At 44.7% G+C, this 17,297-nt stretch overlaps 1 protein-coding gene across 2 annotated transcripts in view; it reads right to left on the bottom strand.

Moving 5' to 3' along the window:
* The window catches only part of LOC124721395 (integrator complex subunit 12), a 97,500-nt gene that overhangs the window by 46,967 nt on the left and 33,236 nt on the right, over positions 1-17,297 (bottom strand). For both annotated transcript variants that reach the window (XM_047246338.1, XM_047246337.1), the window contains one exon: positions 3,801-3,988. In XM_047246338.1, coding sequence (XP_047102294.1) covers positions 3,801-3,988 — 188 coding nt within the window. The remainder of the gene's footprint in view (positions 1-3,800; positions 3,989-17,297) is intronic.

The following is a 17,297-nucleotide window of genomic DNA, read 5'->3' as shown; positions in this document are numbered from 1 at the left end:
TTCCCCAATGATAATTGGACGTCTCTTCTTTCCAAAGCAGAACAGCTACATGGTCAAATTTCAAGCAGAACTGGGCATCAATCTTTGAACGTAACAATCTACCTCAATCTTTAAACATAACAATCCACTGATTTATAATCAATGTCATGGACTATTGCAATGAGGTATATAATTGGCTTAAGACATTGAATAAACCAACTTCTCAAACCCTTTAAAATATTTAATATTTTGATCCTTTAGTGCCTGCAGCAATGCAAGATCATTGACAGGATGTGGCTCATTTTGTTGCACTACGGGTCATCAGTGATCATCATAAGCTTTGGCAGCTTTTGTCTGACCCTTATGGTTGGCAAACCTGTGGTCAGATATTGTTTTCACACGAATTATGGAAAGTAAAAGCTGTCGACTACCTGGTTACCTGTGAGTTCAATCTTCCCCCAACCTGCCAACAACCATCCACTGCTGTTTGTCCATTAAATGATGTGTCAGTGCCATCTCACTATGTTGTCTGTCTCCATTTTCTTATCTCATCTTCGTATCATTTGCTACCCTAATTTCAAACATGTAACTGAATATTAAGCATATTAGTGGATCGCAGAACTTCACGTGTTAAGTTTTATACTGCACTATAGTAGCAATGTCACACTCATTATGTGCCAATCACTTTCCTTTGAGTTATTGTTCTTATTCCGACTTTAACCTATAAACCATTATAATCCACAGTTGACCAGTGAGTGAGGAAAATTAAGTGTGACGACATGTATATCACACAATGAAAAGGCACCCATTTTAAATACGGGTATGTTAATAAGTGATACTTACCACAAAACATGGAGACGAGGATCATCTGTAATGGTTTCATGCATACTGTGAACACATTCATTATGTTCATTCCGCATGTCATATGCCTTAGCAATCAGGTCAAAACTTAGAAGACTATTTTATTTTAACATATGGATCACTATCATGTGTTTAAACCTGAATGAACATCATGAAAAATCTGTTGTAACTGATTCTTTATACATACAGCAAGTGACAAATGTAACATTTTCCCCACATCTGTAACATTACTCTGTATCAAGCACCTAATCGCAAGGAAGTAAATGCAGACATCAACCATCTCCTGATTCTGTGTCCTTTAAAACAGACACGGGGGGAGAGAGAGAGGTGTAGGGGGGGAGACAGAGAGAGAGCGCGCGAGAGAGAGCGCGAGAGAGAGAGCGCGAGAGAGAGCGAGAGAGAGGGGAACGGGGGGAGGAGAGGGGGGAACGGGGGGAGGAGAGGGGGGAACGGGGGGAGGAGAGGGGGGAACAGGGGGAGGAGAGGGGGGAACGGGGGGAACGGGGGGAGGAGAGGGGGGGAACGGGGGGAACGGGGGGAGGAGAGGGGGGAACGGGGGGAACGGGGGGAGGAGAGGGGGGAACGGGGGGAACGGGGGGAGGAGAGGGGGGAACGGGGGGAGAGGGGGGGTAGGGGTAGGGGGGGAGAGGGGGGGTAGGGGTAGGGGGGGAGAGGGGGGGTAGGGGTAGGGGGGGAGAGGGGGGGTAGGGGTAGGGGGGGAGAGGGGGGGTAGGGGTAGGGGGGGAGAGGGGGGGTAGGGGTAGGGGGGAGAGGGGGGGTAGGGGTAGGGGGGGAGAGGGGGGGTAGGGGTAGGGGGGGAGAGGGGGGGGTAGGGGTAGGGGGGGAGAGGGGGGGTAGGGGTAGGGGGGGGAGAGGGGGGGTAGGGGTAGGGGGGGGAGAGGGGGGTAGGGGTAGGGGGGGGAGAGGGGGGGTAGGGGTAGGGGGGGAGAGGGGGGGTAGGGGTAGGGGGGGGGAGAGGGGGGGTAGGGGTAGGGGGGGAGAGGGGGGGTAGGGGTAGGGGGGAGAGGGGGGGTAGGGGTAGGGGGGGGAGAGGGGGGGTAGGGGTAGGGGGGGGAGAGGGGGGGGTAGGGGTAGGGGGGGAGAGGGGGGGGTAGGGGTAGGGGGGGGGAGAGGGGGGGTAGGGGTAGGGGGGGGAGAGGGGGGGGTAGGGGTAGGGGGGGGAGAGGGGGGTAGGGGTAGGGGGGGGAGAGGGGGGGGTAGGGGTAGGGGGGGGGAGAGGGGGTAGGGGTAGGGGGGGGGAGAGGGGGGTAGGGGTAGGGGGGGGGGAGAGGGGTAGGGGTAGGGGGGGGGGAGAGGGGGTAGGGGTAGGGGGGGGGGGGAGAGGGGGGTAGGGGTAGGGGGGGGGGAGGAGGGGGTAGGGGTAGGGGGGGGGAGAGGGGGTAGGGGTAGGGGGGGGGAGAGGGGGTAGGGGTAGGGGGGGGAGAGGGGGTAGGGGTAGGGGGGGGGGAGAGGGGGTGGGGGTAGGGGGGGAGAGGGGGTGGGGGTAGGGGGGGGAGAGGGGGGTGGGGGTAGGGGGGGGGTGAGGGGGTGGGGGTAGGGGGGGAGAGGGGGTGGGGGTAGGGGGGGGAGAGGGGGTGAGGGGTGAGGGGGGGAGAGGGGGTGGGGGTAGGGGGGGGAGAGGGGGGTGGGGGTAGGGGGGGAGAGGGGGGGTGGGGGCTAGGGGGGGGAGAGGGGGGGTGGGGGTTGGGGGGAGAGGGGGGGTGGGGGGTAGGGGGGGAGAGGGGGGGTGGGGGTAGGGGAGGCAGAGGGGGGGGGGGTGGTAGGGAGGCAGAGGGGGGGGCGTGGTAGGGGAGGCAGAGGGGGGTGGTGGTAGGGGAGGCAGAGGGGGGGGGGGGTAGGGGAGGCAGAGGGGGGGGGGGTAGGGGAGGCAGAGGGGGGGGGGGGGGTAGGGGAGGCAGAGGGGGGGTAGGGGAGGCAGAGGGGGGTAGGGGAGGCAGAGGGGGGTAGGGGAGGCAGAGGGGGGGGGTAGGGGAGGCAGAGGGGGGGGGGGTAGGGGAGGCAGAGGGGGGGGGTGGTAGGGGAGGCAGAGGGGGGGGGGGGGTAGGGGAGGCAGAGGGGGGGGTAGGGGGAGGCAGAGGGGGGGTAGGGGAGGCAGGGGGGGGGTAGGGGAGGCAGGGGGGGGTAGGAGGGAGGCAGGGGGGGGGTAGGGAGGCAGAGGGGGGGGGGGGGGGGGGGTAGGGGAGGCAGAGGGGGGGGGGGTAGGGGAGGCAGAGGGGGGGGGGGGGGTAGGGGAGGCAGAGGGGGGGGGGTAGGGGAGGCAGTGGGGGGGGGGGGGTAGGGGAGGCAGTGGGGGGGGGGGGGGTAGGGGAGGCAGTGGGGGGGGGGTAGGGGAGGCAGGGGGGTAGGGGAGGCAGAGGGGGGGGTGGGGTAGGGGAGGTAGAGGGGGGGTGGGGTAGGGGAGGCAGAGGGGGGGGTGGGGTAGGGGAGGCAGAGGGGGGGTGGGGTAGGGGAGGCAGAGGGGGGGTGGGGTAGGGGAGGCAGAGGGGGGGGTGGGGTAGGGGAGGCAGAGGGGGGGTGGGGTAGGGGAGGCAGAGGGGGGGTGGGGGTAGGGGGAGGCAGAGGGGGGGTGGGGTAGGGGAGGCAGAGGGGGGGTGGGGTAGGGGAGGCAGAGGGGGGGGTGGGGGTAGGGGGAGGCAGAGAGGGGGGCTGTAGGGGGAGGCAGAGGGGGGGTAGGGGAGAGGGAGAGGGGGGTAGGGGGGAGGGAGAGGGGCGGAGAGGGGGGTAAGGGGCGGAGAGGGGGGTAAGGGGCGGAGAGGGGGGTAAGGGGCGGAGAGGGGGGTAAGGGGCGGAGAGGGGGGGTAAGGGGGGGAGAGGGGGGGTAAGGGGGGGAGAGGGGGGAGAGGGGGGTAGGGGGGGAGAGGGGGGTAGGGGGGATGTAGCAAAAACTTAAACATTACAATTCTGTTCTAACCACAACAAATAATACCAAAATTTCACACCTGCAGACAATACATGTCAGATCCTCTTCTAGTATCTCCAAGTTGATCTCAGAGTCATTGTCTTCATCATCAAATTCTTCATTCATACGTGTGTCTTTCGGTGCTTCTTCAATGTGTAAACTTACAGTTCTTATCTCAAGATTCTTTTTTCTTGTGTTACTATCTGCAACATCGAGGACTGAATCCACCTGAATATAAAGAAGTCTCTGATGAATATCAGAAGTGATCTGAAATATTTACCTTTTTTCCATAAAATCTCAGTAAGATATTTTATAGTTATAATATATTTATGAAAGATAAAATAAATGGTAGCCTGGTTACTGATACTAGGCATTCAAAATAAGAACATGATATTTGCCCGAACACATTCATGTATTTATTTGCATCTACTTGTTTGGGATTATTTGAAAACAACATTCATAGTCACAGTATGTGAAAAGTTACACAATGGATCATTAATAGAAAACTATTAAAAAACCGAACTACAGTTAAATCTGGAAGTAATTTTTTAAAAAGGTGTGCACTCTCAACACATATATAACACACACATATGATTGAAAACAACACATTTTTAAACTGAACTGTTGTTGGAACATGACATACCCACCGCTACAAAATTAGGGACAATGCTAAGCTAGAGGAAATGTGTTAGTGTTTATGGATTTGACAAAAGAAGAAATTAATTTATGTAGGACAAAGAGCTGAACTTTCATTCATGGTTGCTTACAACACAGCCAAAATGTCCGATCATTTGAAAGCATAATTATTTTGCTCGTGGTGAACACATTAAATTTCCCTCTGTGTGTAGATCTATCCATAAAAAACACAATGGACATGCATCTATTTTGCTTTAGTTGTCCATCAGCTAGCACCAAGAAATTTACAGTGGAAAAAGAAACAGTGATGAGCAGTTTGGTCAAGGGATATGTTGTTTTGTGCTTTAGCGAATGTCTCCAATAATTGGATTACACTGAGCACATCATTATGATCTTAAGATAGTTCAGAGGTAACTTCACTCTTCACAAAATTCCCCACTCATAATACCACTTCTATACTGTCATCATTCAGTGATGAAGGCTTATGTGTATCATACAACAAGACAGATGAGTCCTTAAACTCGTCTTCATCTGCAGTTCACAGTATTATGGGGAAAAAGCGACATTTCACTATGTGACTAACACGGGGTTTAAGCAGCAAATCCCTGTTAGTCCCAGACTGTTTGCAAACTGGTTCCTCTGGATGTGTGTGATCCTCAACAATTTCGAACCATTTGAGATTTTTGCACTGCTTTAACACCTTGTGTTAGACGCATATTATACTGTAAAATAAATGTCAAATATATTTTATAAAAAGAGGTTTTGTCAAACACATGACAATGTTTTGCAGTACTCTGATATCCTTTCTGAGAGTTAGAATGTTGTCTTACTTTTTACAAAATATCTGTCAAAGACCACTGGCAGTGTAATAGCATGCATCCCACACAGGAAGTTGCAATTCACTCTACTAGTTAATTCATTTTTCACATGTATCAGCACAAAGAGAAAGCTTATCGCAAATCTCTGAAGATGAAGATCTCCTACAAGCAGTAATTTCATTGGAACATAATCAATTGTCTCAACATATTTATGACTTGTTACTAAAAATCACAATTTGTAATGTTATGGCTTTACTTACAGTTGTCAGTGCACCCAACAACTTTTCAATTTTACCCATGCCAAGGCCCGAATTTTGGTGCACTTTTATGCACAAACCTAACACGGAAGTATCATACGGGAGATAATACCCCTCTAACAGAAGCAGTAGATGTGAAAGGGCTTCACGTCAAGTGAGTGTGAAACAGATGATGAATTCTGGAGTGCAACTACAAGCACATGTTTAACAATAATAATAAGTCACGAAGCAGGAAAAATCAAGTATGAAGATGAAATGCATAGGTTTCTCATGGAATAAAGAAACATACATCCAGAGCTGCTAATAAATGAGATAGGTGTGTTTTCTGTTGCTTGGAAATCTAATGTGCAGGGAAAGAGGAGATTCCCAGTGAACCAGAGAGAGCCCAAAGTACTAGAAAAACTATTTATTAATCTAGCCAAATCAGTGCTAAGAACCCCCCCCCCCACAGGACAGGATATGAAGCAACTGTCAACTGTCTCCCTCACCCCCCTCCCCCCAACAGACAAAAGATGACAGGATACTGTACTAGGAGAAAAAACCTGAAGTAGTCAAAAAGAAGCTGGAAGGCAAAACTGAAGTGAAGAAAAAGGTTTAAGTTCATGTGGAAAAAGCATTTTTGATTAATGGTATTTATATTTTTGTTCTGTAACTGTTCTACCATTTCTACAAATCTCCAGCCTTTCTTGACACTTTTATATTCCTATTTATTTAGGGCTAGTCTTTGGGACATCCTGTTACACCTTCCTTTCCTTAACGGGTTGTAGTGGTCTTCAGTCCTGAGACTGGTTTGACGCAACTCTCCGTGCTACTCTATCCTGTGCAAGCTGCTTCATCTCCCAGTACCTACTGTAGCCTACGTCCTTCTGAATCTGCTTAGTGTATTGATCTCTTGGTCTCCCTCTATGATTTTTACCCTCCACACTGCCCTCCAATACTAAATTGGTGATCCCTCTATGTCTCACAACATGTCCTACCAATCGATCCCTTCTTATAGTCAAGTTGTGCCACAAGCTCCTCTTCTCCCCAATTCTATTCAATACCTCCTCATTAGTTATGTGATCTACCCATCTAATCTTAAGCATTCTTCTGTAGCACCACATTTCAAAAGGTTCTATTCTCTTCTTGTCCAAACTATTTATCGTCCATGTTTCACTTCCATTCATGGCTACACTCCATACAAATACTCTCAGAAATGTCTTCCTGACACTTAAATCTATACTCAATGTTAACAAATTTCTCTTCTTCAGAAACGCTTTCCTTGCCATTGCCAGTCTATATTTTATATCCTCTCTACTTCGACCATCATCAGTTATTTTGCTCCCCAAATGGCAAAACTCCTTTACTACTTTAAGTGTCTCATTTCCTAATCTAATTCCCTCAGCATCACCCGACTTAATTCGACTACATTCCATTATCCTCGTTTTGCTTCTGTTGATGTTCATCTTGTATCCTCCTTTCAAGAGACAGTCCATTCCGTTCAACTGCTCTTCCAAGTCCTTTGCTGTCTCTGACAGAATTACAATGTCATCATCGAACCTCAAAATTTTTATTTCTTCTCCATGGATTTTAATACCTACTCCAAACTTTTCTTTTGTTTCCTTTATTGCTTGCTCAATATACAGATTGAATAACATCGGGGATAGGCTACAACCCTGTCTCACACCCTTCCCAACCACTGCTTCCCTTTCATGCCCCTAGACTCTTATAACTGCCATCCGCTTTCTGTACAAATTGTAAGTAGCCTTTCGCTCCCTGTATTTTACACCTGCCACCTCCAGAATTTGAACGAGTATTCCAATCAACATTGTCAAAAGCTTTCTCTAAGTCTACAAATGCAAGAAACGTAGGTTTGCCTTTCCTTAATCTTTCTTCTAAGATAAGTCGTAGGGTCAGTATTGCCTCACGTGTTCAAACATTTCTACGGAATCCAAACTGATCTTCCCCGAGGTCAGTTTCTATCAGTTTTTCCATTTGTCTGTAAAGAATTCGCGTTAGTATTTTGCAGCTGTGACTTATTAAACTGATAGTTTGGTTATTTTCACATCTGTGAACACCTGCTTTCTTTGGGATTGGAATTATTATATTCTTCTTGAAGTCTGAGGGTATTTCGCCTGTTTCATACATCTTGCTCACCAGATGGTAGAGTTTTGTCATGACTGGCTCTCCCAAGGCCATCAGTAGTTCTAATGGAATGTTGTCTACTCCCGGGGCCTTGTTTCGACTCAGGTCTTTCAGTGCTCTGTCAAACTCTTCATGCAGTATCTTATCTCCCATTTCATCTTCATCTACATCCTCTTCCATTTCCATAATATTGTCCTGAAGTACATCGCCCTTGTATAAACCATCTATATACTCCTTCCACCTTTCTGCCTTCCTTTCTTTGCTTAGAGCTGGGTTGCCATCTGAGCTCTTGATGTTCATACAAGTGGTTCTCTTCTCTCCAAAGGTCTCTCTAATTTTCTTGTAGGCAGGATCTATCTTACCCCTAGTGAGACAAGCCTGTACATCCTTACATTTGTCCTCTAGCCATCCCTGCTTAGTCATTTTGCACTTCCTGTCGATCTCATTTTTGAGACGTTTGTATTTCTTTTTGCCAGCTTCATTTACTGCATTTTTATATTTTCTCCTTTCATCAATTAAATTCAATATTTCTTCTGTTACCCAAGGGTTTCTACTAGCCCTCGTCTTTTTACCTATTTGAACCTCTGCTGCCTTCACTATTTCATCCCTCAAAGCTACCCATTCTTCTTCTGCTGTATTTCTTTCCCCCATTCCTGTCAATTGTTCCCTTATGCTCTCCCTGAAACTCTGTACAACCTCTGGTTCTTTCAGTTTATCCATGTTCCTTAACATAAGCACTGTTTAATTGCTTGTGATGGTACTAGTCCACTATGCAAATTCCCACAATTTTTCATATGTTTTTTGTTACAAATAGTCTTGCTCTCCACACTGAATTTTTAACAACCAGCAAACAAACCTGGCTCACTGAATAGCAGAACTAGATGCATCTTTATTTACTCTTTAGGAATTCTACACATTTCTGCACTGGTGTCAGTGCGTAGCTGTAGTCTGTGTCACTAGCGAGAAATAGAAAATTTTCACTAGGAAAAGAAATTAAAGCATATTTTATATACAAGTTTGTTCCTTTATACATCCTTCATTTGGGCAACTGATTTTGTAATATGAGGTTTTGTTTTAAAATTATGACTTAAAATTGCACCACATGCTGGATTAACAGTTAAATATTATTGTGCGAGTGTTGAGGTCTTGCTTTAAGGGAAATTAACTATTCATGTTATATCATGCACCTGAACAGTTTAACTGTAGGCCTGGTTTTTGCAGCTCATAAATAACAAATATTCCTGTAAAGTGTGTTAAGTGATTTAGTTATACGTTTCAGCATTTTTTGTGTTCCAGTGTGTGGTAAGTACTGATGTCGATATATGGTAGTTAGACAGAAAGTGGAATGTAAAGATTGTGGGTTAGAGTTCCAGTGGTGTGACTGTAGCAGAGAATTGAATGGGGAACTCATTGAGGGTCTCCCATGGAACTATAGGCTCTGCAACAAAGACAAGATAATCGCTAAACAAGAAACAAATATTTGTCCCAGTCATGTTGGATTAGATGATGCGAAACTTTAAATAAATAAGTTGAAGAGGATTACAAAGACCTTGAGAATGGGGTAAACTTAAATAATGGGTGAAAGGGAACAGCTTTTCAACTTTGTCAACTACATTTGAGCTCACAGTAACCAATAAGCTTAGTTTGCTTTCTGCACTAGGAGGGGAATGGCTGCTTCCAGCTGCTTTTCACAGTAGGGTGCAGGAAGCTTCTAGCACAGAACCTAAGTGTAGATCAGTAACAAAAGTGTGGCTGCCATGTAGTAGCCATAGGAGTATGTGGGCCAGATGGTACAGGAAAAATTAGCAAACAGGTTATCAGGTGACATGTATTGTGAAGCCAAGTGCTAACTTTAGCCAGGTGACAGATAGCACATGGAATTTGTGTAAGTATTCTGACGAAGTGAATCAGGTGATCATAGTAGATGAAGCTGGAAACAACCTATCTAAAGACAAGTTAAAACATCAATGGTGACCTGGATGGAATAGAAGTAGCAACTTCATACGTGAGTGTGAGCTTTGTGGAAACCCTACAGTGTCATTGTCAGCCCTGGGTTAACACTGCTGTGAACAATGTGCACATAGAGTTCAGTAGGGTGCTGCTGGCTGAAATGAAATCTCATACGAGTGCAGCGCCTGCTGCTAAAATTAGGAGATGGGGATATGCTAGACACATCCTGCCCCTGAATAAGAGAGGGAAAGATAGGTTGTCTGAGTTACTTTCTGGAAATGTAAGGGGAGGGGGCACCACTGTTGCCCAAAGCAAGATCCCTGTGGTTACTGGTATCAGAGTGATACCTTTTTTAGGTATGAGTCAGAATTCTGGTACCCTGTTCAGAAAGAAGTTAAAATGACAGAAGAGCCTCACAAAATGTGCAGAGACAGTTAGCTTATTTCAGCAAAATGTTACTGGATTATAGAAAAGCTCCTTGTCTGTTTGGAACATTTAGTGAGCTCTGAAAAGATACGGATCCTGTGCCTATCTGAGCACCACATAATCACAGGATTCTACAAGTTAATTACAAAAATAATGTTTTACTCATCGACTAATAAGGTTAAAGGAGGAATTGTTACATATATGACAGAACAAAAGTTCAAAGACACTGAAACAAATAGATTTTAAGATTTTTTAGTTATCAGCACACTGAAGTGTGTGCTTTTGAATTAATACTGAAAAACAGCCCACTTCTCACTGTAACTGTAAATAAATCAACACTGAGAAATTTTGAATTTTTTCTGAGTCACGTGGATTGCTTACTACACTATTCCTCAGACAGTAACAAGCAGTTAATAGACTGTGGTGATTTTAATGTAGATTTTCTAAAGGCTTATGAAAGGAAAAAATATCTAGAAATTTAATTTGGATCCTACAATTTGGTCTCAGTAATCAAGTTTCCAACATGGGTGGATAAAGATAGTAGTGCTCTAATGGATAGTGTTTTCTTTGATGGCACTCAAAGCAAGAAAATAACTCAACACCAAGTAATAGAGGCTCTCTCTGATCATGAAGAACAGTTAACATAAATAGGATGGTGCCTTACAGTGTAGACACTCTTCAGTGGAAATCGGAGTAATTAATGACTTCACCACAAAGATTAAGTACAGTTTACAAATATAACATGGAGATTTTTTGAGTCATCAGTCTTCTGAAAGGTTTGATGCAGTTTGCTCCGAATTCCTCTCCGGTGTCAACCTCCTAATCTTAGAGTAGCACTTGCAACCCACGTCCTCAGCTATTTGCTGGATGCATTCCAATCTCTGTCTTCCTCTCCAGTTTTTGCCCTCTATGGCTCCTTCTACTACCATGGAAGTCATTCCCTGATCTTTTAACAGATGTCCTATCATCCTGTCCCTTCTCCTTGTGTGCGTTTTCCACATATTCCTTTCCTCTCCGATTATCTGCAGAACCTCCCGATTCCTTAGCTTGTCAGTCCACCTAATTTTCAACATACGTGTGTAGCACCACATCTCACATGCTTCAATTCCCTTCTGTTTCAGTTTTCCCGCAGCCCATGTTTCACTACCATACAATGCTGAGCTCCAGACATACATTCTCAGTAATTTCTTCCTCAAATTAAGGCTTATGTTTGATACTAGCAGACTTCTCTTGACCAGGAATACCATTTTTGCCAGTGCTAGTCTGCTTTTAATGTCCTCCTTGCTCCATCCATCATTGGTCTTTTGCTACCTTCATCTACTTTGTGACTGTCAATCCTGATGTTAAGTTTCTTGCTGTTCTCATTCCTGTTACTTCATTACTTTTGTCTTCCTTCAATTTACTCTCCATCCATATTCTGTACCCTTTAGACTGTTCATTCCATTCAGCAGATAATGTAATCCTCCTCCACTTTCACTCAGGATAGCAATGTCATCAGTGAATCTTATCATTGATATCCTTTCATTTTCAATTTTAATTTCACTCATGAACCTTTCTTTTATTTCCATCATCACTACTTCAATGTGCAGACTGAACAGTAGGGGGCCAAAGACTACATCCTTGTCTTACACCCTTTTTAATCGAAGAACTTTGTTCTTGGTCATCCACCCTTCTTATTCCTCTTGGCTCCTATATAGATATTATATTAGCCGTTTCTCCCTAGAGCTTACCCCTATTTTTCTCAGACAATGTAAGATGGTGGAAGAAGTTAAAAATTCTAACATTTCTTTGAGGTTTACAAATGGGGATTTATAATGAACCATATGTGAATGTAACATTTAATCCTTTCCATAATAAATTTATGTCATTATTTGAAAATAGCTTTCCTCAAAAACTAGCCAGAAACAACAGTAAACAGCCATGTAAAAATCAACTTGGCACTAGAGGGATTAAAATCTCTCATAAAACTTTGGCAAGAACAAGTAAGATCTTGTGGTAGTTTTGCAGTACACGAACTACTCAAAATCAATAAGAAATATTAAAGAATTAAGTAACATGCAGGTTATGTCAGAAAACAGTAATTCCAACAGCAGAGTTAAGGCTTTATGGACTGTAGAGAAACCAGATGCAGGACAATTGGTCAAAGAACTAGATAACATCACCGATTGAAATGTAAGGGCTATAATGATACATCACGGGTGGAAAGTATGTTTAAAAATCATTTCTTAAAAGTAGTAAAAAACAGAGACAAACAATCCAAGAGAAAAGTCAGGGCAGTATGCTGAAAAAGTAACTCGCATAAAATTCAGTCATATTGATGTGTAACGCACTTCACATTCTGAAGTTAAGGAAATTATGTACACTCTCAAAAAAATGAAAGCTGATCTGGATTTGATGCTGTTTCCAACGAAGTATTGAGGACTTCTTGTCCTATAATAACTGCTGTTTTTTCTGAGATATGTAATACATCCGTATCTCATGATATTTTTCCAGAGATTGAAATATGGCACTGGTAAACCCCTCCATAATGAAACTGAAATGTTGATAACTACTGACCAGTTCTACTGCTGACATCACAAAAAAAACCACACACACAAACAAACATGAGCAGATGATGTATTCTAGAACAGTACTCCATCTGAGCACCAATAAAGCCTCAGTGAATCACAGTTTTGATTTCAGAAGAATTGTCCAACTCAAAATGCCATTTAAACTTTCACTAACAAAATTTTACAAGTATTAAATAACAAAATAGCACTAGTTGGTATTTTCTGTCACCTATTTAAGGCTTTTGACTAGGTGAAATAAGATATCCTCCTAGATAAACTTGAGGTTTTATAGAATTGATGCTATAGCCAACTAATTGATAATGTCACCTAACCAGAATAACACAGGATGTTGTGGTTAACTATTCAACCAATGTAAGAGTGGAGATTCTTCTGACTGGGGAGAGATACTTATGGGGTCCACAACGCTCAAATTTAAGATCACAAATGTTTTCACCAACGTGGTGTGCCTCCTAAGAGTCATCAGGCACATTTTCTCTGCTGTTTCAGCAAATATTTGGAATTTCATTTTTGCAGTTTGTAGCTAGGGCCAGCCCAAACAATTATTGCTCATTATGTCTTGCATACGATGCCTAGTGTTGACAGAAAGCATCAGTTTGTTTCTCATTACAATCAAAATCATTTTTAAAGCAGTTTTTACATGCCATTTCAATGGAGCATTCCAAATTAGTCAAGTGGGATATTCATTTTGTCACTATGTATTAACAGCAACAGTGAAACTAAGAATAACCACTACTTCAGTGGCACTGTTGCATGTGAGAGCTGTCAGCTTGGGCCAGGGCATCACTGTTGCTGCTGGAGTACTCGTTTTTCCTGTTTTGCCGTCCCTGTTAATACTTATCAATAAAATGAATACCACTGCATAAAATTCCATTTTAAAAATAATTTGTAACACGAAACAATGTTTTCCATCAACAAAACCTGCTTAAAGGAAGTCCTAATTAAGAAATCACCTTCAGAGGTGGTCAGGTATCCAAGCAGAGAAGGAATTAGCATAATTCATCAAAATATAAGAGGTATTAGAGATAAAGCGAGTGAACTGCTTATAGATGTCGATTGTGACATTACTGATACATCAGAGCCCCCCTTAAATAATTTGACAATTCAGAGGCTTCCTTTACCAGGATACAGACTAGCTGGTTGTTTTTCAAGGAGTTCCTTGTGGGGTGGGGGAGTGGCTATCTATGTAAAAAAACAGTATTCCTTTGGAGTCCATATATGTATCACGAAACTGCACTGAATAGATATCTGAATGTTATGCAAGGGCAGTTGAATTTAGTGAAACTAAACTTCTAATTATTGTTGTTTATAGGTCCCCTAACTATAACTTCAGAGCATTTCTGCTCAAGCAAGTTTGTTCACTTTATAGAAACTACAAAAAATTTGTTATGTGGTGAATTCAATATTAATTTTGTATATGATGGTGCAAGAAAAAGGATGTTGGTAGATCTCCTAAATTCATATGATCTGATGCAGACTGTGTTTTTTTTGCAACCAGGGTGCAGGGGAACAGTAGCACAGCCATACACAATATTCTTATCCATTCTTCATTACTAGATGGGCATTCTGTTAGTAAAAGGCTGAAAGGCCTTTCAGATCATAATCCACAAATTTTGACACTAAAAGGATTTTGTACTTAAATGTCACATATAATTACAAACTATGTAGGAAAGCTAATTCAATGGCAAGACAGTGTTTTTTAAACCTTGTTAAGGAACAAGAGTCGCAGGATGTTTATAGTGCCAATAACATAGATAACAAATATAATGCTTTTCTTGACACATTTCTCATGCTCTTTGAGAGCTTTCCATTAGAACGTTCTAAACATAAAAGGCAGCCTGGGAGGCTGACTAGTGGGATAAGGATATCATGCAGAACAGAGTGGAATTGTATCAAAATGTTAGAAGTAGTCACAATCAAGCTACAGTAGCCCACTACAAATAATATTATTAGGTGCTTAAAAATGTTATTAGGAAGGCAAAGAGTATGTGGTACACAAATAGAATAGCTAATTCACAGGATAAAATTAAAACCATATGGTCAGTTGTGAAGGAAGTGTCTGGTCAGCAGCACAAGGTTGATGATATGAAGTCAGTTCATAGCAAAAATATTTCTGTTACTGATATGTCAGATATATGTACAGTATTTAACAATCATTTTCTGAGCATTGCTGGTGAATTGAAGAAAAAATTAGTTTCCACAGGGAATCATACACTCCTGGAAATGGAAAAAAGAACACATTGACACCGGTGTGTCAGACCCACCATACTTGCTCCGGACACTGCGAGAGGGCTGTACAAGGAATGATCACACGCACGGCACAGTGGACACACCAGGAACCGCGGTGTTGGCCGTCGAATGGCGCTAGCTGCGCAGCATTTGTGCACCGCCGCCGTCAGTGTCAGCCAGTTTGCCGTGGCATACGGAGCTCCATCGCAGTCTTTAACACTGGTAGCATGCCGCGACAGCGTGGACGTGAACCGTATGTGCAGTTGACGGACTTTGAGCGAGGGCGTATAGTGGGCATGCGGGAGGCCGGGTGGACGTACCGCCGAATTGCTCAACACCTGGGGCGTGAGGTCTCCACAGTACATCGATGTTGTCGCCAGTGGTCGGCAGAAGGTGCACGTGCCCGTCGACCTGGGACCGGACCGCAGTGACGCACGGATGCACGCCAAGACCGTAGGATCCTACGCAGTGCCGTAGGGGACCGCACCGCCACTTCCCAGCAAATTAGGGACACTGTTGCTCCTGGGGTATCGGCGAGGACCATTCGCAACCGTCTCCATGAAGCTGGGCTACGGTCCCGCACACCGTTAGGCCGTCTTCCGCTCACGCCCCAACATCGTGCAGCCCGCCTCCAGTGGTGTCGCGACAGGCGTGAATGGAGGGACGAATGGAGACGTGTCGTCTTCAGCTATGAGAGTCGCTTCTGCCTTGGTGCCAATGATGGTCGTATGCGTGTTTGGCGCCGTGCAGGTGAGCGCCACAATCAGGACTGCATACGACCGAGGCACACAGGGCCAACACCCGGCATCATGGTGTGGGGAGCGATCTCCTACACTGGCCGTACACCACTGGTGATCGTCGAGGGGACACTGAATAGTGCACGGTACATCCAAACCGTCATCGAACCCATCGTTCTACCATTCCTAGACCGGCAAGGGAACTTGCTGTTCCAACAGGACAATGCACGTCCGCATGTATCCCGTGCCACCCAACATGCTCTAGAAGGTGTAAGTCAACTACCCTGGCCAGCAAGATCTCCGGATCTGTCCCCCATTGAGCATGTTTGGGACTGGATGAAGCGTCGTCTCACGCGGTCTGCACGTCCAGCACGAACGCTGGTCCAACTGAGGCGCCAGGTGGAAATGGCATGGCAAGCCGTTCCACAGGACTACATCCAGCATCTCTACGATCGTCTCCATGGGAGAATAGCAGCCTGCATTGCTGCGAAAGGTGGATATACACTGTACTAGTGCCGACATTGTGCATGCTCTGTTGCCTGTGTCAATGTGCCTGTGGTTCTGTCAGTGTGATCATGTGATGTATCTGACCCCAGGAATGTGTCAATAAAGTTTCCCCTTCCTGGGACAATGAATTCACGGTGTTCTTATTTCAATTTCCAGGAGTGTATAACACTCTTGGAAAATGCCTTTCTGAGATTGATGCCTGAAACACTCCTCTGTGATACTGAAGACTAAGGGCTCTCGTGGGTATGATGGAGTGCCTAGCAGAATATTACAAGTACTGTGCTGCACATGTTAGCCCTGTACTTAGATATATTTGTAATTTTTTCTTCAAGAATGTTATGTTTCCTGTACAACTGAAGTACTCAATAGTAAAGCAATTTTATAAAAAGGAAGAAAGGGATAATGTAGACAATTTTAAACCTTTTTCTATGCCATCAGTGTTTGCTAAAGTTATTGAAAAGGCTGTGTTTGTGAGGATAATTGATCATTTTATATCATAATTTGCTATCAAATGTACAGTTTGGCTTTAGAAGTTAGTTGTTTAACAACTGAAAATGCTATATTCTCTTTTCTCTGCGAGGTACTCGATGGATTAAACAAAGGTTTTTGAATGCTTGGCATATTTTTTGATTTAACTAAAGTGTGTGTGTGTGTGTGTGTGTGTGTGTGTGTGTGTGTGTGTGTGTGTTCACAAAATATTGCTCCAGAAGTTGGACCATTATGGAATACACGGAGTAGCTTACAATTGGTTCACCTGTTACTTTACCTACAGGCAGCAAAAGGTCATTATTCACAGTGTTGAGAATGGCTGCAATGTGGGGTCTGAGTGGGAGTGGGATCTGGTCAAATGGAGGGTGCATCAGGGACCAGTGTTGAGGCCACTCCTGTTCCTCATTTATATAAATGATATGTCCTCTAGTATTAGTGGTAATTATAAAATATTTCTCTTTGCTGAAGACACTAGCTTGGTAGTAAAGGATGTTGTGTGCAACACTGGCTCTGTTTCAAATAGTGCACTCCATGGTGTAAGTGCATGGCTTGTAGAAAATAAACTAATGCTAAATCAAAGTGATACTAACAAAACCAGACATTGTAATTTCACAGAAAGGGCATATGATTAGTGAAACTGAACAGTTCAAATTTCTAGGTGTTCAGATAGTAAACTGTCATGGAAAGCTCACATACAGGATCTTATTCAAAGACTTAATACTGGCATTTTTACTATTCAAATGATACCTGAAGTAAGTGATCGTTCGACACGAAAATTAGTCTACTTCGCTTATTTT

Source organism: Schistocerca piceifrons, chromosome X (assembly GCF_021461385.2).
Source record: "Schistocerca piceifrons isolate TAMUIC-IGC-003096 chromosome X, iqSchPice1.1, whole genome shotgun sequence".
NCBI lineage: Eukaryota > Metazoa > Arthropoda > Insecta > Orthoptera > Acrididae > Schistocerca > Schistocerca piceifrons.
This window is presented reverse-complemented; position numbering and strand designations above follow the sequence as displayed.